The sequence below is a fragment of the Bos indicus x Bos taurus genome, chromosome 17 (assembly GCF_003369695.1).
Source record: "Bos indicus x Bos taurus breed Angus x Brahman F1 hybrid chromosome 17, Bos_hybrid_MaternalHap_v2.0, whole genome shotgun sequence".
Taxonomy (NCBI): Eukaryota; Metazoa; Chordata; class Mammalia; order Artiodactyla; family Bovidae; genus Bos; species Bos indicus x Bos taurus.
Window position 1 is genome coordinate 3004068 of NC_040092.1, and position 22216 is coordinate 3026283.

A 22216-nucleotide genomic window follows, 5' to 3' on the forward strand; every position below is an offset into this window, starting at 1 on the left:
TCCATTGCGCTGTGCTCCGGGCCAGATCCTGGGCTCTAAGGTTCCGCCTGCCGGGAGGAAGGGAAAAAACACAAGGACTGTCTGGAAGCCTTTGAGAAAGCCAAGGTGTGACCATGGAAAGGGTCAGACAAGCTTGGAACATTTTGGAACGGAATGTCTAAGGATGATGGGAATCAGACTGACAAGAATATGTCAAAGGACCCATGAGCTAACTTGAAGATCCCACTGGCCAAATTGGGGCAATATGAGCAAAATACATGATGAGAGTAACAGAGTATAACCGATTGACTAAAATGGTAACCCAATGAGTCTTTACTGATATAAATAAAGAAGTGATCAAATAAATGGGGGAAGAGGGAAAATTCTTCTTTTTAGTAGACTGTGTGTGTGAGAGAGAGAGCGCACGCCATGTTGGACTCTTTGTGAATCCATGAACTGTAGCCCACCAGGCTCCTCTGTCCATGGAATTTTTCAAGACATAAATACTGGAGCGGGCTTGCTATTTCCTACTCCACAGGATCTTCCCGACCCCAGGGATGGAACCTATGTCTCTTGCCTCTGCTGCATTGGCAGGTGGATTCTTTACCACTGCGCCACCTGGGAAACCCTTTAGTAGAATGCTGACTAACAAATATGATGGAGTTAGAAAACCAGTTCAGTTTAGTTCAGTCGCTCAGTCGTGTCCGACTCTTTGTGACCCCATGAATCGCAGCACGCCAGGCCTCCCTGTCCATCACCAACTCCCGGAGTTCACTCAGACTCAAGTCCATTGAGTCAGTGATGCCATCCAGCCATCTCAACCTCTGTCGTCCCCTTCTCCTCCTGCCCCCAATCCCTCCCAGCATCAGAGTCTTTTCCAATGAGTCAACTCTTTGCATGAGGTGGCCAAAGTATTGGAGTTTCAGCTTTAGCATCATTCCTTCCAAAGAAATCCCAGGGCTCATCTCCTTCAGAATGGACTGGTTGGATCTCCTTGCAGTCCAAGGGACTCTCAAGAGTCTTCTCCAACACCACAGTTCAAAAGCATCAATTCTTCGGTGCTCAGCCTTCTTCACAGTCCAACTCTCACATCCATACATGACCACTGGAAAAACCATAGCCTTGACTAGACGAACCTTTGTTGGCAAAGTAATGTCTCTGCTTTTGAATATGCTATCTAGGTTGGTCATAAGTTTCCTTCCAAGGAGTAAACGTCTTTTAATTTCATGGCTGCAATCACCATCTGCAGTGATTTTGGAGCCAAAAAATAAAGTCTGCCACTGTTTCCACTGTTTCCCCATCTATTTCCCATGAAGTGATGGGACCCGATGCCATGATCTTCATTTTCTGAATGTTGAGCTTTAAGCCAACTTTTTCACTCTCCACTTTCACTTTCATCAAGAGGCTTTTGAGTTCATCTTCACTTTCTGCCATAAGGGTGGTGTCATCTGCATATCTGAGGTTATTGATATTTGTCCCGGCAATCTTGATTCCAGCTTGTGTTTCTTCCAGTAATGGATGGTAAACCTGGAGGAACAGGATGGTTACACAGTAAAGGGTCTCCCATAAATTACTTATTGACTACAAAGGGAAAATAAGAATTTTACAGAGGTTAGCCTTGCAGGTGGAGAAGGCAATGGCAACCCACTCCAGTACTCTTGCCTGGAAACTCCCATGGGCAGAGGGGCCTCACAGGCTGCAGCCCGTGGGGTCACGAAGAGTCGGACATGGCTGAGCAACTTCACTTTCACTTTTCACTTTCATGCATCGGAGAAGGAAATGGCAACCCACTCCAGTGTTCTTGCCTGGAGAATCCCAGGGACGGAGGAGCCTAGTAGGCTGCCGTCTCTGGGGTCGCACAGAGTCAGACATGACTGAAGCAACTTAGCAGCAGCAGCAGCCTTGCAGGACAAGTGAATCAAAATGATCAGAGTTAACATCACCAGTTATAGGTCAAGTAAAGATCATGTGTTTCCTGGAAGAGATCAAATTTGAATATGGACGTGGTTTTGCTGTTATTACAAATTGTATCAGTGTTAAAATTTCTACATTTGATAATTGTATTGCTGTTATAAGTTAAGAGAACTCCCCTTTTCTTAGGAAATACTCACTGAATTATTAGGGATAAAAGGGCACAATGTCTCCAACTTAATTTAAAATGATTTAGGAAAAAATGTATAAAATTGAGAGAATAAGCAAATGAGGCAAAATGTAAACAAGTGATGAATCTAGGTGAAGGGTATGTGGAAGTTCCTTACATAATTTTTGCAACTTTTCTTTTAGTTTTAAATATCAACTGAAGAAAGACTCTTGACACCTGGTTCTATGAGGATTGAGTCATTAGCCACCATAGTCTCTGACCTCCAACACACAAAGAAAGGAGTTTGGGGGTGGAGATCAGAAAAAAGGCACTCTGCACTGGGAAAACTGGCAGAACAGGCCTTCAGATGGTTATGTATTTTCAGGAGAAAATTTTAGGAGCCCGACTTCTTGCATATTATTATAGCTAGGAAAATATTTGTCATTAACTGACTTGTGTGTTTTTCGTGACTTTCAGCAAACTTCTATCAAGATGTGTACTTGATTGCATGTAAGTTGTGTCCGACTCTTTGTGGACTGTAGCCCACCAGGCTTCTCTGTCCACGAGATTTCCCAGGCAAGAATACTGGAGTGAGTTGCCATTTCCTTCTCCAGGGAATCTTCCTGACCCAGGGATTGAACCTGCATCTCTCGTATCAGCAGGCAGATTCTTTACCACTGAAACCACCAGGGAAGTCCTGACTGCACACACAATTTTAGATTTATACAGTTTTACAATTTATATATGTGATTTTAGATATAAAGTCACATATATAGCAACCTCCACTATCATTTGGGAGCAGTTCCTCAGAGAAGTTCCTCTAAGAAGCTATCTCCTCCTGGGCTATAGTCCTCAGTAAGTCCTCAATAAAATTGAAACTGACTGCTCCCATACTGTGTGTTTTTATTTCATTTGACAGAAATTATATAAAAATTAAAATTTACCCTCAAAATGAGGGGAGAGCCTGGGTCCTACTAGCCAATTTACTTATTTACGTATCAAACATTTGTGTGCTTGGCATGGTGAAGCAGTAGAAAAGAAGACAAGATCTTTGCTTTCATGCCTAGCAGGTAAAATATTAAACATACAATAACAAAACTAATGGGCTACTTAGCTTCAAAATATTAATAGCAAACATTTACTGAGCTTGCCTAAGCACATTGCACACAATGGTTCATTTGATCCTCACAGCAGTCTTGTGACTGGTTTTGGTCATTACTTCTGCTTTACAAATGGTAAAGAAAAGCTTTTAAAAGCTTATGCAATTTTGTCATTTAATTAACAGTTTTTAGATGACATACTGAAAGATGATAGAGCTGCAGTTTGCACACAGACATTGCTCTCTGGAGTTTTTAACACCCATCTTCATTGTTCCATTAATTCAACAAGTATTTATTTATTAAGTGCCTACTGTTATCCCAGGGACTGTCTTAGCGGTTTGAGTCTGACTAGGAGGTGAAGGCAGTAGATGAAATAAACTCATAAATGAAATTCCTTATCTGCCATCCTTCAAGTTCCTGCAGACACAGGAGATGTTTCTAGTCACATGAACCTGGATTTGAGTTCAGGCTCTGAGAAACAGAAAAGTAGCCCCTGATATCCAGGAGCTAGGCTGACACTCACAGGGAGCCCTTGGTGTTCTCCTGTTCAGCATAAAAGCAAAGCACAGAACATCAACATCAGACAAGGCCACTCCATGACTGTGATGGATCAAGACATGAACAAGACCTTTCCATAATCATGTCTGAATCAGACAAAATGAAGAACATTGTCCAAAGCACAAAAATGACCAAGTATTTCCCTACCATGGCTTACATAGAGATTGCTATTTCTTCATCAATTACAGCTTTAGTCCCTGTCTAGTTCCTTGTTCTAGATAAGATTTACCAAGATACCCAGTCATACACAGCATCTGATCCAAATTAAAACCCTGCTTCCTTATTTAACTATAGTGGATTTACAATATTGTGTTCGTTTAAAATGTACAGTTTTGGATTCTTTTCCATTATAGGTTATTACAAGGTGTTGAATATAGTTCCATGTGCTAAACAGTACATCCTTGTTGTTTATTTTAATTTTTAAACTTTATTTATTTTTTAGCCACACCAAGCAGCTTGTGGGATTTTAGCTCCCCCCTCCACGCCCACAGGAGTCAAGCCTGGTCCCTTGGAAGTGAGAGCACAGATCCTCTATCTATGTTATATATAGTTGTGTCTATCTGTTGATCCCATCCTCCTGATTTATCCCTCTTCCTCCCCTTTCCCCTTTGATAACCATAAGTTTGTTTTCTTCATTTCTAAGTCTGTTTCCATTTTGTTATTAAATGAATCTGTATTATTTGTTTGGATGCTACAAATAAGTGATACCATATAATATTTGTCTTTCTCTCCCTGACTTACTTCATTTAGTATCACAACCTCTAGGTCCATCCATGTTGCTGAAAAATAGCAATGTTTCATTCTTTTTAAAGTCTGAGAGTCCCTTGGACTGCAAGGAGATCCAACCAGTTGATCCTAAAGGAAATCAGTCCTGAATGTTCCTTGGAAGGACTGATGCTGAACCTGAAACTCCAAATACTTTGGCCACCTAATGCAAAGAACTGACTCATTGGAAAAGACCCTGATGCTGGGAAAGATTGAAGGCAGGAGGAGAAGGGGACGACAGAGGATGAGATGGTTGGATGGCATCACCAACTTGACGGACATGAGTTTGAGCAAGCTCTGGGAGTTGGTAATGGACAGTGAGGCCTGGTGTGCTGCAGTCCATGGAGTTGCAAAGAGTCAGACACAACTGAGCAGCTGAACTGAACTGAGCTGAAAGTCTGAATAATATTCCATTTTGTATATGTATGTATATGTATATATGTACATGTCTTTATCCATTCATCTGTTGATGGACATTTAGACTGCTTCCACGTCTTGGCTATTGTAAATAGTGCTACACTGGGGTGTATGTATCTTTTTAAATTAGACTTTATATCTTTTTCAGATACATGTCCAGGAGTGGGATTGATGGATTATGTGGTAATTCCATTTTTAGATTTTTGAGGAATCTCCAAATGGCTTTAAACAGTGGCTGCACCAACTTACATTCCCACCAACAGTGTAAGAGTGTTCCTTTTTCTTCACACCCTCTCCAACATGTATTATTTGTAGTCATTTTTATGATGGCCATTCTGAGTGATGTGATGTCATAATTTATTGCAGTTTTGATTGACATTTCTCTAATAATTAGTGATGTGAAGCAGCTTTCCATGTGTCCATTGGCCATCTGTATGTCTTCTTTGGAGAAATGTCTGTTCAGGTCTCCTATCCATTCCTTGATTGGAAGCCCTGCTTCCTAAAGCCTATCCTCGAATTATCTCTCACAAGCCCAAATCCTAAATGACCTTCCTAAGACTGTGTTACTGAGATGCCCTAGTGTTTCTCAGAGTTCACATCCCCTGCTTTGCTGTAACAAATAATAAACCCAACTTGTTCAGCCAGGGGCGTGTTTCTGCTAATCTCTGATGGGAGAGTGTTCAAAGGTCCCATGCTTACTAGCTGTATGACTTCAGACAGAAGTGTCACCTACAGAAGCCTCCATTTCCTCACCTTTTGAAATGGAAAGATTTAGTCCTACCTCTGGAGAAGGAAATGGCAACCCACTCCAGTGTTCTTGCCTGGAGAATCCCAGGGACGGGAGAGCCTGGTGGGCTGCCGTCTCTGGGGTCGCACAGAGTCGGACACGACTGACGCGACTTAGCAGCAGCAGCAGCAGTCCTACCTCAGAATGTTGTTGTGAGGATACGGAACAGGCTTAGAACTGAGTGACCTCTCAGTGTACTTTAAAAAAATTCCTGTTTGAGAGGCAAACTATTACATATACAATGGATAAACAAAGAAGTCCTATTGTTTTGCACAGGGAACTGTATTCAATATCCTGTTCTAAACTAAAATGGAAAAGAATATGAAAAATATAGCATGTGTGTAATTGAATCACTTTGCTGCACCGCAGAAATTAACACAACACTGTAAACCAGCTACACAAGAATCAAAATAAAATGAAGTAAATTCTTGCTTGACCTGCTACCTCCTTTGAAAAGTCACAGAACCCCATCATTATGAAAAGATACTGAAGCCAACAGCTCCATTTAAGACAAACTTGCTGATTGTATTCCCATTTGTCCTTTCCTTGGGTTCTTGAGTCAGACTGAAGGTGAGAGTTCAACTTTTCCTTTGTCAGAAATGAGGTCATTCTCACGGTCTCGTCTGGAAACATTCCCAAAACTTTAACATTGGGGAAATAGCACTGTTTATTTCTTCATGTTCTTGCTATTAGAAACGTTCCCAAGACATAACAGGATTGGAACTACCAAACTTGGAAGCACTTCAGCTTCAAAAATATATCAAGTAATAGCTTTTCTGCCTAGCACGTGGAGGTACATACAGCCCCCAGAAGCCCCAGTGGTGATGTTTGCATTTATGTTGCTAGGACCTAGCATGGATTTAATAGTATTTGATGTCTACCACAAGCTGTGCTAAGTGAAAAATATTCATTTTAGTGGGGAATAATACAATAAATAGAAATGTTCTGGTTTCTTCTTCTGCTTGCTCTGAGCATCCCCAGAGTTCTTTTTTTTTTTTTTTTTAATGTTTATTTATTTGGTTGTGTCAGGTCTTAGCCATGCAGATCTTTCATTGCAGGGCTCAATAGTTGTTGAGGTGGGGGTGGAGGCGGGGTTCAGTTGCCCCGGAAAATCTTAATTCCCTCACCAGGGTTCCAACCTTCATCCTCTTCATTGAAAAACATATTTTTTACCACTAGACCACCAGGGAAGTCCCCAGAGTTCTTATTTTAATAGCCCTAACCTTCCTCCTTGCCCCACACCTCCTCTCCTCTTGCTCCTCTAAGACAAATACTAACACTCCTATTAATAATGGGTGAAAGCCTTCCTCAGCGATCAATGCAAAGAAATAAAAGAAAACAACAGAATGGGAAAGACTAGAGATCTCTTCAAGAAAATTAGAGATTCCAAGGGGATATTTCATGCAAAGATGGGCTCTATAAAGGACAGAAATGGTATGGACATAACAGAAGCAGAAGATATTAAGAAGAGGTGGCAAGAATACACAGAAGAACTGTACATAAAAGATCTTCATGACCCAGATAATCACAATGGCGTGTTCACTCACCTAGAGCCAGACATCCTGGAATGTGAAGTCAAGTGGGCCTTAGAAAGCATCACTAGGAACAAAGCTAGTGGAGGTGATGGAATTCCGGTTGAGCTATTTCAAATCCTGAAAGATGATGCTGTGAAAGTGCTGCACTCATTATGCCAGCAAATTTGGAAAACTCAGCACTGGCCACAGGACTGGAAAAGGTCAGTTTTCATTCCAATCCCAAAGAAGGGCAATGCTCAACCTACCGCACAATTGCACTCATCTCACACGCTAGTAAAGTAATGCTCAAAATTCTCCAAGCCAGGCTTCAGCAATACGTGAACCGTGAACTTCCTGATGTTCAAGCTGGTTTTAGAAAAGGCAGAGGAACCAGAGATCAAATTGCCAACATCCACTGGATCATGGCAAAAGCAAGAAAGTTCCAGAAAAACATCTATTTCTGCTTTATTGACTATGCCAAAGCCTTTGACTGTGTGGATCACAATAAACTGTGGAAAATTTTGAAAGAGATGGGAATACCAGACCACCTGACCTGCCTCTTGAGAAATTTGTATGCAGGTCAGGAAGCAACAGTTAGAACTGGACATGGAACAACAGACTGGTTCCAAATAGGAAAGGGAGTATGTCAAGGCTGTATATTGTCACGCTGCTTATTTAACTTACATGCAGAATACATCATGAGAAACGCTGGACTGGAAGAAATACAAGCTGGAATCAAGATTGCCGGGAGAAATATCAATAACCTCAGATATGCAGATGACACCACCCTTATGGCAAAAAGTGAAGAGGAACTAACAAGCCTCTTGATGAAGGTGAAAGAGGAGAGTGAAAAAGTTGGCTTAAAGCTCAATATTCAAAAAACGAAGATCATGGCATCTGGTCCCATGAATGAATTAATCATGGCATTCATGGGGTCGAGAAGAGTCGGACACAACTGAGCGACTGAACTGAATGTTTATTAGCCAACATCCAACTTTGCCAACATCCGCTGGATGATCGAAGAAGCAAGAGAGTTCCAGAAAAACATCTATTTCTGCTTTATTGACTATGCCAAAGCCTTTGACTATGTGAAAGTGAAGTCTTTCAGTCGTGTCCGACTCTTTGCGACCCCGTGGACTGTAGCCCACCAGGCTCCTCCGTCCATGGGATTCTCCAGGCAAGAATACTGGAGTGGGTTGCCACTTCCTTCTCCAGGGGATCTTCCCAACCCAGGGATCGAACCCAGGTCTCCCGCATTGGAGGCAGACACTTTAACCTCTGAGCCACCAAGGAAGCCCTTGGATTACAATAAACTGTGGAAAATTCTGAAAGAGATGGGAATACCAGACCACCTGACCTGCCTCTTGAGAAATTTGTATGCAGGTCAGGAAGCAACAGTTAGAACTGGACATGGAACAACAGACTGGTTCCAAATAGGAAAAAGAGTACGTCAATGCTGTATACTGTCACCCTGCTTATTTAACTTATATGCAGAATACATCATGAGAAACGCTGGGCTGGAAGAAGCACAAGCTGGAATCAAGATTGCCGGGAGAAATATCAATAACCTCAGATATGCAGATGACACCACCCTTATGGCAGAAAGTGAAGAGGAACTAACAAACCTCTTGATGAAGGTGAAAGAGGAGAGTGAAAAAGTTGGCTTAAAGCTCAACATTCAGAAAACGAAGATCATGGCATCTGGTCCCATCACTTCATGGGAAATAGATGGGGAAACAGTGGAAACAGTGGCAGACTTTATTTTTTTGGGCTCCCAAATCACTGCACGTGGTGACTGCAGCCATGAAATTAAAAGACGCTTATTCCTTGGAAGGAAAGTTATGACCAACCTAAATAGCATATTCAAAAGCAGAGACATTACTTTGCCAACAAAGGTCCGTCTAGTCAAGGCTATGGTTTTTCCTGTGGTCATGTATGGATGTGAGAGTTGGACTGTGAAGAAAGCTGAGCACCGAAGAATTGATGCCTTTGAACTGTGGTGTTGGAGAAGACTCTTGAGAGTCCCTTGGACTGCAAGGAGATCCAACCAGTCCATTCTGAAGGAGATGAGCCCTGGGATTTCTTTGGAAGGAATGATGCTAAAGCTGAAACTCCAGTATTTTGGCCACCTCATGCAAAGAGTTGACTCATTGGAAAAGACTCTGATGCTGGGAGGGATTGGGGGCAGGAGGAGAAGGGGACGACAGAGGATGAGATGGCTGGATGTCATTACTGACTCGATGGACGTGAGTCTGAGTGAACTCCGGGAGTTGGTGATGGACAGGGAGGCCTGGCGTGCTGCGATTCATGGGGTCACAAAGAGTTGGACACGACTGAGCGACTGAACTGAACTGAACTGAATGTTTATTAATGAGTCACACACCATGCTAAGGTCTTTATGAAAGTTAATCCTTCATAAAGGATTAACTTTATGAAAAAAAATCCTTCATAAACCCCCTTTTTTTTAGGCTTCACAGCTCGGCCTGTAGGATCCTAGTTTCCACCCAGGGATCGCAGCCACACCCCCCACAGTGAAAGCACTGAGCCCTAACCACTGGGCCATCAGGGGAGCCCCATCTCAGTGAGTCCTCCTAACAGTTCATAGAGGAAAGGATTATCAGCCATACATTATACAGGCTTCAGCTGTACATGAACCGTGAACTTTCAGGTGTTCAAGCTGGATTTAGAAAAGGCAGAGGAACTGGAGATCAAATTGCCACCATCCATTGGATCATCAAAGAAGCAAGAGAGTTCCAGAAAAACATCTGCTTTATTGACTACGCCAGAGCCTTTGACTATGTGGATCAGAACAAACTGTGGAAAATTCTTAAAGACATGGGAATATCAGACCACCTTCCATGCTTCCCGAAAAATCTGTATGCAGGTCAAGAAGCAACAGTTAGAACTGGACACGGAAAAACAGACTGGTTCTGAATAGGAAAAGGAGTATGTCAAGGCTGTATATTGTCACCCTGCTTATTTAACTTATATGCAGAGTACATCATGAGAAACGCTGGACTGGATGGAATCAAGATTGCTGGGAGAAATGTCAATAACCTCAGATACACAGATGCCACCTGACCCTTATGGCAGAAAACGAAGAAGAACTAAAGAGCCTCTTGATGAAAGTAAAAGAGGAGAGTGAAAAAGTTGGCTTAAAGCTCAACATTCAGAAAACGAAGATCATGGCATCTGGTCCCATTATTTCATGGCAAATAGATGGAGAAACAATGGAAACAGTGAGACACTTTATTTTCTTGGGCTCCAAAATCACTGCACATGGTGACTGCAGCCATGAAATTAAAAAACGCTTGCTCCTTGGAAGAAAAGCTAGGACCAACCTAGACAGCATATTAAAAAGTAGAGATATTACTTTCCCAATAAAGGTCCATCTAGTCAAAGCTGTGGTTTTTCCAGTAGTCATGTATGGATGTGAGAGCTGGACTACAAAGAAAGCTGAGGGCCGAAGAATTGATGCTTTTGAACTGTGGTGTTGGAGAAGACTCTTGAGAGTCCCTTGGACTGCAAGGAGGTCCAACCAGTCCATCCTAAAGGAGATCAGTCCTGGGTGTTCACTGGGAGGACTGATTCTGAAGCTGAAACTCCAATACTTTGGCCACCTGACGTGAAGAACCAACTCATTGGAAAAGACCCTGATGCTGGGAAAGACTGAGGGCAGGAGGAGAAGGGGACAACAGAGGATGAGATGGTTGGATGGCATCACCGACTCAATGGACATGAGTTTGAGTAATCTCCGGGAGTTGGTGATGGATAGGGAGGCCTGGCATGCTGCAGTCCATGGGGTTGCGAAGAGCTGGACACGACTGAGCAACTGAACTGCTATATGGCCACCAGGGGGCAGCTGAAGTTTGCACAGCTCCTGGTCGGGGGTGTGGGGTGACTGGAAACTTGCCCAGGTCCTGGGAGCAACAAACCCCTAAAGGGATCAAGATTTCAGACTATTTCCTCCTATCCTGCTCCCCATCTGTTCACCTTCAGTCTTCTCCACCCCCAGGAAATTGCCTCACCCATTTTCCACCCAGGATCAGGCCAGAAACCTGGGAATATTTTTTTTTCTCAAGACTAGAGATAATTTGTATACATAAAAAGGCCAAAGTCTTAAGTATTCGGGTCCATGGATTTTTACATCTAAATACACTGTGTAATCACCACACAGATCAAGACACAGAGCCATGCCGTAGAATTCAGTAGCCTGTAGAGTCATGTTGCTACTGAGTGCTTGAAATGTGAAATCCAAATTCAGAGCCACCATGCTTTTGAACTGTGGTGTTGGAGAAGACTCTTGAGAGTCCCTTGGACTGCAAGAAGATCCAACCAGTCCATCCTGAAGAAAAGAAGTCCTGAATATTCATTGGAAGGACTGATGCTGAAGATGAAACTCCAATACTTTGGCTACCTGATGTGAAGAACTGACTCATTGGAAAAGACCCTGATGCTGGGAAAGATTGAGGGCAGGAGGAGAAGGGGACAACAGAGGATGAGATGGTTGGATGGCATCACTGACTCAATGGACATGAGTTTGAGTAAGCTCTGGGAGTTGGTGATGAAGCCTGGGAATGCCAGGGAAGCCTGGCATGCTGCAGTCCATGGGGTCTCAAAGAGTTGAACACGACTGAGCAACTGATCTGAACTGAACTGATAAGTATGAAACGGGCTTCCCAGGTGGCTCAGTGGGTAAAGAATCCAGCTGCCAATGCAGGATATGTAGGTTCAATCTTTGGTTGGGAAGATCCCCTGGAGGAGGGCATGGCAACCCACTCCAGTATTCTTATCAGGAGATTCCCATGGCCAGAGGAGACTGGTGGGGCTACTATCCACAGGGTCACAAAGAGTCAGACATGACTGAAGAGACTTCACACATGCACGTAAATATAAAATACACAAAGATTTCAAAGACTTAGTATGAAAAAAGAATGCAAAATAGTTCATTAATAATTTAAGTGTTGATTACACACTGAAATAATATTTTGCACGTGGTTTACATAAAATGTATCATTAAAATTAATGTCACCTGTTTCTCATTTTTTTCAACTGTGGCTAGGAAATTTTAAATTACATTCATGGCTTGCACTAGAGTTTTATTGTTCAGCACTGGTGTGGACAGAACGGATTTATTTACTTGTACAACAGGGACTCAGAAAAGTGGCTTTACACTGACCAGCTATGACAGAGTATAATGGGAAACAGGGTCCATTTGAACCCTGAATCTATGACACCCACAATGCCTCCCTCCTCCAGTCCCCTGTCCTAAATGAGGGTGCTGCTGCTGAGTGTTGAACCGTGTCCTGGGTGCCCCTGATGCCAGCAGCAACTGCCAGCCCCTCGGTGAGCCCATCCTGGGTTAGGGTAGTCAGGGAGGAGGAATTCCTGGAGGAGGTGATTAAACCAACACTTGAAAGATGAGCAGAAACAAGCCCAGGAAAAGCAGAGGGAAGTATTTTAGGTAAAGGGAACAGCACGTACAAAGGCCCTAACAGGGCCTCGTTATTATAGAAATGAAAGTAGTCCTGTGTGGCTGGAACAGAGAAGCGGGGAGCTGGTGAGTTCAGCCAGGCCCAGATCCTGCAAGTCATGGCAGGCTTCAGCCTGAAGGTCAGAGATGGCCAGGGGACAAACCTAGCCAGGCTTGTGTGTGATCTGATAAGGTCACTACGTGTGGTCACTAAGATCTACCGCAGGCTCTCAGTTCCCTGACCAGGGATTGAACCCAGGGCCCTAGAAGTGAACGTGCGGAATCCCAACCGCTGGACCACCAGGGAACTCCCTCCCGTGGAGGCAGCTTCCTAGAAGACACAGCCCAGGCCCCAGCTGCTCCGGGTTGCCCGACCCCTGACCCCCCAAGGATGCCTCCCACCTCCATCCCCCAACTCAAGCATCCTTGACCCCCCTCCCCTCCTCTCTCTGTGCATGGCTCTGCCCGTGCCTGACACAAAGTAGACTCTCAGTAACTATTTTAGGTTTTGAATGAATGCAGAATGCTCTGGAGCTAGGCACCGCCTGCACCACTGTCCTGGCGCAGAGAGCTGCAGAGAGCCCTCGGGTGGGGCCGGGAGGCCAGCTCCACGGGGCAGAGGGAGGAAGGCCCTCGGCAGGAAGGTTCTCAAGGAGCTGAGAGTCTCCCAGGGCCAGGGGAGGCCCTCCCCACAGCCTAGGGGACGTCTAACCTGGCTTCTCCCTTATGCACTGTGTGACTCCTGGCAAATCACCTCCATCCATCTTGACAATGGGATGAGAAACCCTGCCCTGCCTGTCTTCCCAGGGAGGGGCAGGGGTTGTGAGCATCAGATGAGGTCACGGCTGGGAAAATATGAGCAGGAAAGGGCTGGGTTAAGCTGGGCCCTGGACCTGGGTTCAGGGTGTGGAGGGGGGAGAGGGACAAAGAAAGGAGGAAAAGAATTAGGAGAGAGAGAGACACACACATACACACACGCACACACATACACGCATGCACTAAAGAAACAGAACAGAAACATTTGAGAGATGGAGAAAGAAGGAATGAAGGAGAGAGACAACAAAAAAGAAGGGCTTCGGTGAAAAAAATGTAGAGAAAGACGGAGAGAGAAATGGAGAGAGGAAAGAAGATGGGAAGTTAGAGGCAGAAAGATGGAGGTGGAGGGACGGAAGAGACAGAAATTATGAGAATCAGAGTCAGGGCAGGAAAGAGACAGACAGAGAGGGATGGGAGAGGGGCCAGAAGAGACAGAGGATGACGGGGATGGGGAGACAGAGACAAACGGTGGGACGGGAGGGAGGGGGACTCCTTCTCCCAAGGACCCCCGTCCGGCACTCACACCGTCACCGACTCTGCACCCTGCCACGCCCTGGACCGGCGGGGCTCCTCCTGTCTGTGGGCCCCACTGGTCCGGTCCTGTCCCACTGGTTTGGCTCCCGGCACCCTCTGCTCCGAGGCCGCTGAGGGGCGCCCCCGGGGGAAGCACGGCCCCAGAGCCTGTCCAGCTGACGTGGCTGCCGGTTAATCTAAAGGGAAAATCCAGTGACCCCTCCCTCAAGGCCCTGGGCAGGCCCCAGCCTGCCTCCCTTTGGGAACCAGGCAGGAAGAGACCTCAAAGGTCAGTTCCACTGCACCCCGTACTGAACAGAGCAGGAAGCTGAGACCCCGAGAGAGGCAGAGACGAACCTGCAGTCACATCGCCAGGCAGGGGCCTAACCAGGACTCCCCGCCACAGATGCTGTGGCCCTGAAACCTCGTGGATGTGCCTTCTTCTGGGTAAACTGCTTCCTGCCCAGGGGTGTCCTGAGCCTTCAGTGATAGCATTTCAGATGCCAGGCACTGTGCCCAGGGTCCTGTGAAGTGTCCACTGTGAGTATGCCTGTCACATAGATGAGAAGACAGAGGCTCAGGGAAACTGAGACTTCCAAGCTTGAAGTCACACTGTGCCAGGACCCAAGCTTGGTCTGTCCCACCTTGAAAGTCTGGTTCCTGCCCAGGCACCTCCCAGACTCCCTGGGTTGTGACCAGCATGAAAAGTTTCTGTAATATAAAAAAGGAGGGCAAGGTATGTGACAGGGTCTTACACTGGGAAAGTTCCCAGACGCTGGGAACATCAGACTTCTTCCCAGAGGGACCCCCTCTGTGTTCAGTCCCTGCCTTTGGGAACCCCAGGCATCCCTATCCTTCCAGCCACCACTTGTTCTACCCTACACCCGCTTTCCCAGCCTCTGGAGAGAAGGAGTTTGGATGCTGTGCTCCCCTCCCCCTCTCCCCCTCCTCCTCACTGTCCCCAGCTATGACCTTTTGAGCTACAGACCCAGGCTGGTGCTGAAGCCAGAGATGCATTTGCATAGCCTGTAGCTTCCTTCTCCCTCCTCTGCCCCGGGGAGCTCCCCTTCCCCACCTCTGCCCCCACTGGGGCCCGTCCTCCTGGAAGAGACCCAGGTGGAGATTGAGGGGATGTTACGGGAGCAGTAGGCTGACGGGCAGAACAGAAGAGACACTGTCCCAGCCAGCTCTGGCCTCCCAGCAAAGCCCCCAAGAGCTGCACTCCCAGCCTCTAACCCGTCCCGAGCTGGGCTCTGACTGTCAGCTGAGGTTTCCTCACCCTCACTGATTCTCAGTTTCTTCATCTGCATGTGGGTTGTAAGTACCCAGCTTTCCCAGTTGGTTGGAAGTTGAATAACACATCAGCTTTGAGATATAGGAACATGCACTGGGTGTAGCCCCTCCCTGATGGAGAGACCGCCCGGGTCTCTTGCAGGACACAGGATGGGCTGCCGTGTCCCCAGGTGACTGCAGTCCAAGCATGGAGGCGCTTGCAGACCCAGCCCCCGAGTCCACCTCTGCTCCTCTGGGGACGTCCATCTCTTCAAACCCAAAGTATCAGCCCAGCCCAGAGTTGCTTTCAAAGTCTGCGGTGGCTGTGTCTACACCATCAATCAGACCAGGAGGGCTGCTACTGGGCCACGCTTGTGCTTGGAGTCCAGGAAGCAGGGAGGCCTGGGACTCTGTTCCCTGAGTGTGCTGAGTGCCTTTCCTAGAACCAGGACTGGGCAGGGGGAGCACCCCAACCGGCCGGGGGATGGATGCTCCCTTTCCCAGAAGCCTCAGAGCTCCCGGATGAGGGGGGACCACAGAGCCCCAGCCCTGCCCTCGTCTTCTTTACCCAGCTTTGGCAGAGCCTCATGACCTTCCGCCAGCTTTGCAGAGGTAGGCGTGGGAGCCATCCCTGAGGCGGGGTGATGAGGCCAAGTTCAGGAGCCTCCTCTGAGCCCCTGGACACTCCTTCAGCACCCAGGGAGACGCAGACACTCCTCCTGTCCCCCGCCCCAGGTCCCAGGGCTTTGGCTCCTACCGTCCCCATCCAGGAGGGCTGGGCCGGCGGCAGGTGACTGAAAGGCGTGGAGGAGAAAGGCCAGCTGCGTGGGGGCGTGGGCCCCGGCAAGTGCACTCCTCAGCCAATCAGCGGCCTGCCTAGCCGGTGGATTCGGTTACAAGCCCCGGATCACCCCATACTCCAGCCTCCTTCCTACTCCTCCCAAAGCTCCATTCATTGGTGCCGCAGCACCGGCTCGGCTGGGCACCGCTTCCGCTCCGCGGCCGCAGAGTTGCTGCCTCGTGGGCCCACCAGGGTAGGCTTCCCGAGGGCTTTGTCTGGCTGCGCCAGGGCAGGATGGGGGTTCTGGTGGCACTGTTGGGGGTGCTGAGCTTCCTGGGGGTGGCTCCGGGAGGCTCCCCTACCCTCCACTTGCACAGCACCTCCTGCCACTTGGCCAGGCCCACCGCCAGCATCCCTTTGGGGTCCCTGAGCTTCCTGGGCAAGGATGTCCAGGGACTAGCTCTGTTCCATGCCCGCTGGGATGGGCACGGGAGATTGCAGGTGTGCAGCCGGCAGGATGAGCCAGAGCTCACTGCAGCCTTCCGTGCACTCTGTGCTGGTGAGCTCACCCGGGGCTCCTTCATCCACACCCCTGGACCTGAGCTGCAGAGAGCCCTGGCCATCCTTCAGAGCCAGTGGGAGGCCTGCCAAGGGCCTGCTGAGAGTCCAGCAGGGACCAGGGAGAAGCGAGCAGCAGGGCAGAGTGGAGCGCCTGGCATCCGGCACCAGCGGGTGAAGAGGGGCTGGACTATGCCTGGCACGCTGTGGTGTGGAGTCGGGGACTCTGCCGGGAACTCCACGGAGCTGGGTGAGACCTCGGGGTGTGGACTGGGGGGCTGGTGGGGGAGGAAGCGCAGGCTTTAGCCCTGGCATCCACTCTCCCAGGCTGCGTGTCCTGAGGGAGCGACTTAGCTTCTCTGAATCTCAGTTTCCTTATCTGGAAAATGTGCGCGCATGCTCAGTCATGTCCGACTCTTTGCAACCCCATAGACTAGCCCGCCAGGCTCCTCTGTCCCGCCAGGTTCCTCTGTCCATGGGATTCTCCTGGCAAGAATATTGGAGTGGGTTGCTGTTTCCTCCTCCAGGGGATTTTCCCGACCCAGGGATCGAACCCGTGTCTACCGCATGGCAAGCTGATTCCTTACTGCTGAGCCACCAGGGAAACCTTCTGTAAAATGGGGTGACCATAAACCTCATCGTGGGGTGCTCAAATGAGGTTATAGATGGGAAATGTCCTACTCACATCTGGGAGCCATCATCAATCACCATCTGAGGGTGGGGGTTGGCTGGGGCTGGCTGTCCAGGTTGCTGCTGCTGCTGCTGCTAAGTCGCTTTAGTCGTGTCCGACTCTGTGCAACCCCATAGATGGCAGTCCACCAGGCTCCCCCATCCCTGGGATTCTCCAGGCAAGAACACTGGAATGAGTTGACATTTCCTTCTCCAATGCATGAAAGTGAAAAGTGAAAGTGAAGTCACTCAGTCGTGTCCGACTCTTAGCGACCCCATGGACTGCGCCCATGGGTTGGGCTGAGCCAAAAAGCCATTACCCAAGAGGAGGATTTATGGTCTCAGAATGCCCAGCCAACTGGACGAGGAGACCCAAAGGCTTCGGTTCAAATCCCAGCTCAGCCCTTCCAAGCTGAATGAGTCACTTCCCCTCTCTGAACCTGGACAGTAAAAGTGACAGCTCCCTCCCAGGCCTGCTGTGTGCTGGGGTGGGAAGTGCCAGACGTTTGGAAGATGCTCAGCAAAGGGCGTTATAGCTCGGGAGGTGGAAAGCATGCATGGCTTTTTTGCACTTCTCGGTACAGCTGTCTGCGCTTACGTGCAGAGGGCTGGGGGAGGACTTGGCGCTTACACTGGAGCAGGTTGGCATCCTGACAATGCCTCACTGCACCAGCAAGGTTGCACCCTACTGTTTGCCTTCCCATCTCACACACATTCGGAACTTTGGAGTTTCACTTGGGGTGCGAGCCTGAGAACTCTAGAGGCAGACACCTGTTCACCTGAGGAAGATTTTTCCATGGACAAGGGCTCCTGGGTGGGCTGCCTGGCACTTGGCATTGCCCAGCATAGGCTGTACCTGGGTGTTCTCTTCAAGTGTTGGAACCGTGAGTCCCACAGAGGCTGACACAGAGGTGTCTCTGCTCCCGACACCACGTGGGCAGAGCTGGCATGTGGTGCCCAGGGTCCTGGGACCGCTGAGCCAGTGCTCCCTTTGCTCCCTGCAGGGGTCTTCCAGGGCCCTGACCTCTGCTGCCAGGAACATGACCACTGCCCCCAGACGGTCTCGCCCTTCCAGTACAACTACGGCATCCGGAACTACCGATTCCACACCATCTCCCACTGCAGCTGTGATGCCAGGTTAGTTAGCGGTGGGCAGGGAGGGCTGGGAGCTCAGGGTGGGGTTACCCAGTTACTGGGTGCAGAGTCTGGGCTCCAGAGGGTCCCAAAGGATCAGCCAGCCAGACTCCCCTGTGCAGTGGGAAAGCTGAGGTTTAACAGGATGTGGGATTCTTGGACCTCACGTCACCTGGCTGGTAGTGGTGGCTGGGTGGCCTGGGAGAGGAGCCAGGTAGCCCTCTCAGGTCCGGGGACTGAGCGCCGGCTCTGGGGCAGGTTCCAGCAGTGCCTGCAGAACCAGTGGGACTCCGTCTCCGACATCGTGGGCGTGGTCTTCTTCAACGTGCTAGCAATCCCCTGCTTTGTGCTGGAGGAGCAGGAGGCCTGTGTGGAGTGGTACTGGTGGGGCGGGTATGTTGGTTCCCCTTTTGACCCCCTTCCCAGCCAGGGTGGGGGAGCTGGGGCTCCAAGGCTGGGGGGGAGGCCTGTCTGTATGTCCGTCCTCCAGGGAACCATGTCTCGTCCTGTCCTCCCTGTCCTCTCCTCGGGGAGGGGGTGGGGGCCCCAGGACACAGACATTCCCTGGTGCCCCGTACAACCCAGTGGGCTATGGGCTGAGGGAATGGGACTGGCAGAGCCCCGATCTCCATGGAGATGAGCCTGGGGCCCTCTGGGAGGGATGATTCTGGGTGACCAATGCCACCATGTGCTGCCTCCCAGGTGTAGAAGGTACGGCTCTGTGTCCCTCGCTCGTCTCCAGCCCAGGACACTCTACAATGCCTCTTGGAGCTCCCCTGCCACCCCGTCAAGTCCCAGCCCCCAGAACACAGCCCCCAGCCAGCCTCGGCTGATGCAGCATCCTCAGAAGTGGCCATCACAGCAGAAAGAGTCTAGGCACCCCAGTCAAGCCAAGGCCACAGCCCTCCAGGCACCTGCGGCCTCCCCTGGGCCTGCCATGCTCCCCAGAGTCCAGTCGGAGGTCACCAATCCAGGTCTCCAGGGGCCTCAGGGTGGCTTAAAACCTCAGGGTGAGTGCAGAACCTAACCTAGCTTTGGGGGCGCCTGAGGTAAAGAGGAGCCTCTGTGTGGGGTTGGGGACACCCTGTGTTATTTCCTTTCCTGCTCTGAACTTCCAGAGACTCCCAACTTCACCCATCAAATCACACTACAGCCAGAGGGATTTTCATAAGCTGCAATCTTGACCAGGGGATTCCCCGCTGAGCCCCCTCCACGGTGTTCCAGCACCCAGGGGTCTTTGGGTGCTGGTCCTGCAAACCCTACTCCCCAGTCAAAATTCCACCTGCACAAACTGGATTTGTTTCCTCTGAAGCCACTTGCTCTCTCCCGCCACTGGGCCTTTGCGTATGTCACTCCTGTTCCCTGGGGCATTCTCCCTGAGTCTTCCTCCTTCAGCGTCAGCTTAGCAGCCTCTGCCTCCAGGAAACCTTTTCTGAGCACTCTTACCTTTCTGGGCTTCCCCCATGGCAGCACTGCTCTGTGTGTGTGTGTGTGTGTGTGTGTGTGTGTGTGCGTCTCCTCTACGTGTGAAGCACTCTGAGAGCACAGAGGACAGATGAAGGGACACTGTGTGTGTGGGACTGAGCCTGTGCCAGAGGGCAGCGGGCACCAGTGAGACCTCGATGTGGGGCGGGGCTCCCCTCACCACTGCCCCTGCCCCCAGGCGTCCGCCAGGCCTGCCGCAGCTTCCGCCGCCTGGACCGGTGTGAGCATCAGATCGGGCCCCAGGAGACCAAGTTCCAGCTGTTCAACAGCGCCCGGGACCCCCTCTTCCACTGCAATTGCACACGCCGGTGAGGCCTGCTCGCACCCCTGGGGGATGGGCTGCCTGTTGCCAGCCACTGGGAAGGGACTCCAGGCTGGAAAGGCCCTGCCCTAGTCTGAACCTGCCTCTGCCCTCAGGCTGGCCCGCTTCCTGAGGCTCCACAACCCACCTGTGGGCGCCATCATGCATCAGGAGCTGCTGGGCATGACCTGCTTCAAACTGGCCCCTCCGCTGGACTGTGCTGAGGTCAAAGAGTAGGTGATGGCAGGGCCAGGAGGGACGGGGGTCTTCTCCAAGGGGGTGGGTTGCCTCTCCCCTTTTTATGCACCTGGGCTGAGAGGGCGATGGAGCGGGTCAAGGGCCCACATAGGTTGCATCTCAGCTCCGTCTTCTACTTCCTGTGTGATCTTGCCAGCTGAATCCCCTGTCCATACCTCCATTTTGTTACCTGTGAAATGGAGGTAGACACCAGGGCATGTTGTGTGTGATGTATGTAGGCAAGGCCTGCAGAACAGCTAGTGAAGCACCTCCTGAACTCTTCCTCCTAAGCCACAGTATCATTTCGATTCTGATCCTCAAAACCAACTCCTTGTTTCTTTTCCTATTTCATATGTAGGGAAACTGAGGCTCAGTGGCCCAGGTTTCTGCAGTCATCTAGGGTAGAACCCCGGCCTCTAGGTACCAGATTAGGTTTATTCTGCCCCCTGCTAAGTATAACCACTCCCCACCCCAGCCCCATCCTTGCTCCTCTCTGGGCCTTGGTTGCCCTGTGTGCAGAGCAGGGTGGGTTTCTTGCCAGCTATGACCCCCTGTCCCCCTCTTCTGTCCCCACAGCTGTTCCAGTGACCCCAGGGCCATCAGAGTGGCAGCTCAGCACCTGCGGCGACTTCAGCAGAGGCGACGCCAGCTCCAGGGGTCAGGCACACACCACAGGCAGGCAAGGCCTTCAGAGCACCCAAAGGCCCCCACATCATTCTACGACCGGTGCCTGCAGCTGACCCAGGGAGCCAGAGGACCCAAAGGGCAGCAGAAACCCTGGAACCAGTGACCTCACTTCTTGTTCTCCTGGGCACTAGATCGGACCCAGGGCTTTGCTGGGCCCTGGGAAGGGGGCAGGTCTCAGCTTTCCCTCCATTGTGAGACTGAAGCATGGACAGGCTCTTGTGGACAGACAGAGGGCCCCATGGGTAGGGTTGGGGACGGCCAAGGCCCAAATGCTGGACCATGTCTCCTGCTGTGCTGGGTGATCTTGGGCTGGTGACACAACCTCTCTGTGCTTGGATGTGGTATTCAGGAGGCTCATTCTGCTGCCCCAGGCTTGGGCCTTCCCAGGGAGTTAACAACCAGATGGGAAAGAGGAGAGGGTAACATTGCAGAAGCCCCAGGAGGTACCAGGAGGAGGTACACATATGTCCATGTTGTGAAATTAACACACGTCTCAAAAGAGTTGTCCAGGAAAACCCCAGAGCCTGCCTGCTGAGGTCTGGGGGCAGAGGGTGGTGAAGGAGGGATGTCACAGAAGTGCCTGTGTCTGAATACAGGATGGGGGAGCTAGAGAGGGGCTTCTTAACTCCCCTCTTCCTCAAGGGACCCCTTCTATTAACAGCTGCTATGCCCTTCCCAGCCCAACCCTGGCCCATTCTTTCTGCCCTAAACCTAAATTCAGATCTTCCTTATGCCCTTGGGCAAGAGACCTCCTTCACTCTGAGCCTTAGTTTCCTCCTCTGAGAAAGAGGGATGTAGACAGGAGCTACCTCATAGGGTTGTTGAGGATTAAGTGAACCAACTCCCAGACAGCACTCAGCACCCAGTAAATGTTCTCTCCCTCCAACACCCAGCCAAACTGCACTTAAGACAACTGATTTGCAAAGGTTCATAGCACCTCTTGAAGGCTTCAGTTTGCTCATCTGTGAAATGGGGCTAAGAACTGCACTGAACTCAGTGCCACAACTCAGGCTTATGGTGCTGATTAAAGGAGATGGCATGTGTAATGTATACAGCTGGTGCCTAGTCATTGTCAGACCTGTCATCCTCT

At 49.7% G+C, this 22216-nt stretch overlaps 1 protein-coding gene across 2 annotated transcripts; it reads left to right on the forward strand.

Annotated features, from left to right (window-relative positions):
• The first annotated feature begins 14310 nt into the window (after positions 1-14310).
• Positions 14311-22176, forward strand: PLA2G3 (phospholipase A2 group III). 2 transcript variants are annotated; one of them, XM_027566271.1, is made up of 9 exons: positions 14311-14542; positions 15438-15886; positions 16010-16863; positions 18287-18419; positions 18675-18809; positions 19119-19426; positions 20080-20209; positions 20319-20435; positions 21016-22176. In XM_027566271.1, exons 3-9 carry the CDS (start codon positions 16350-16352, stop codon positions 21227-21229), a joined length of 1551 nt encoding a protein of 516 aa, XP_027422072.1. In that variant the 5' UTR covers positions 14311-14542; positions 15438-15886; positions 16010-16349; the 3' UTR covers positions 21230-22176. The 2 variants fall into 2 exon arrangements, with proteins under 2 accessions (XP_027422072.1, XP_027422073.1); XM_027566272.1 differs by having other exon boundaries at positions 15438-16863.
• Positions 22177-22216: the final 40 nt, after the last annotated feature.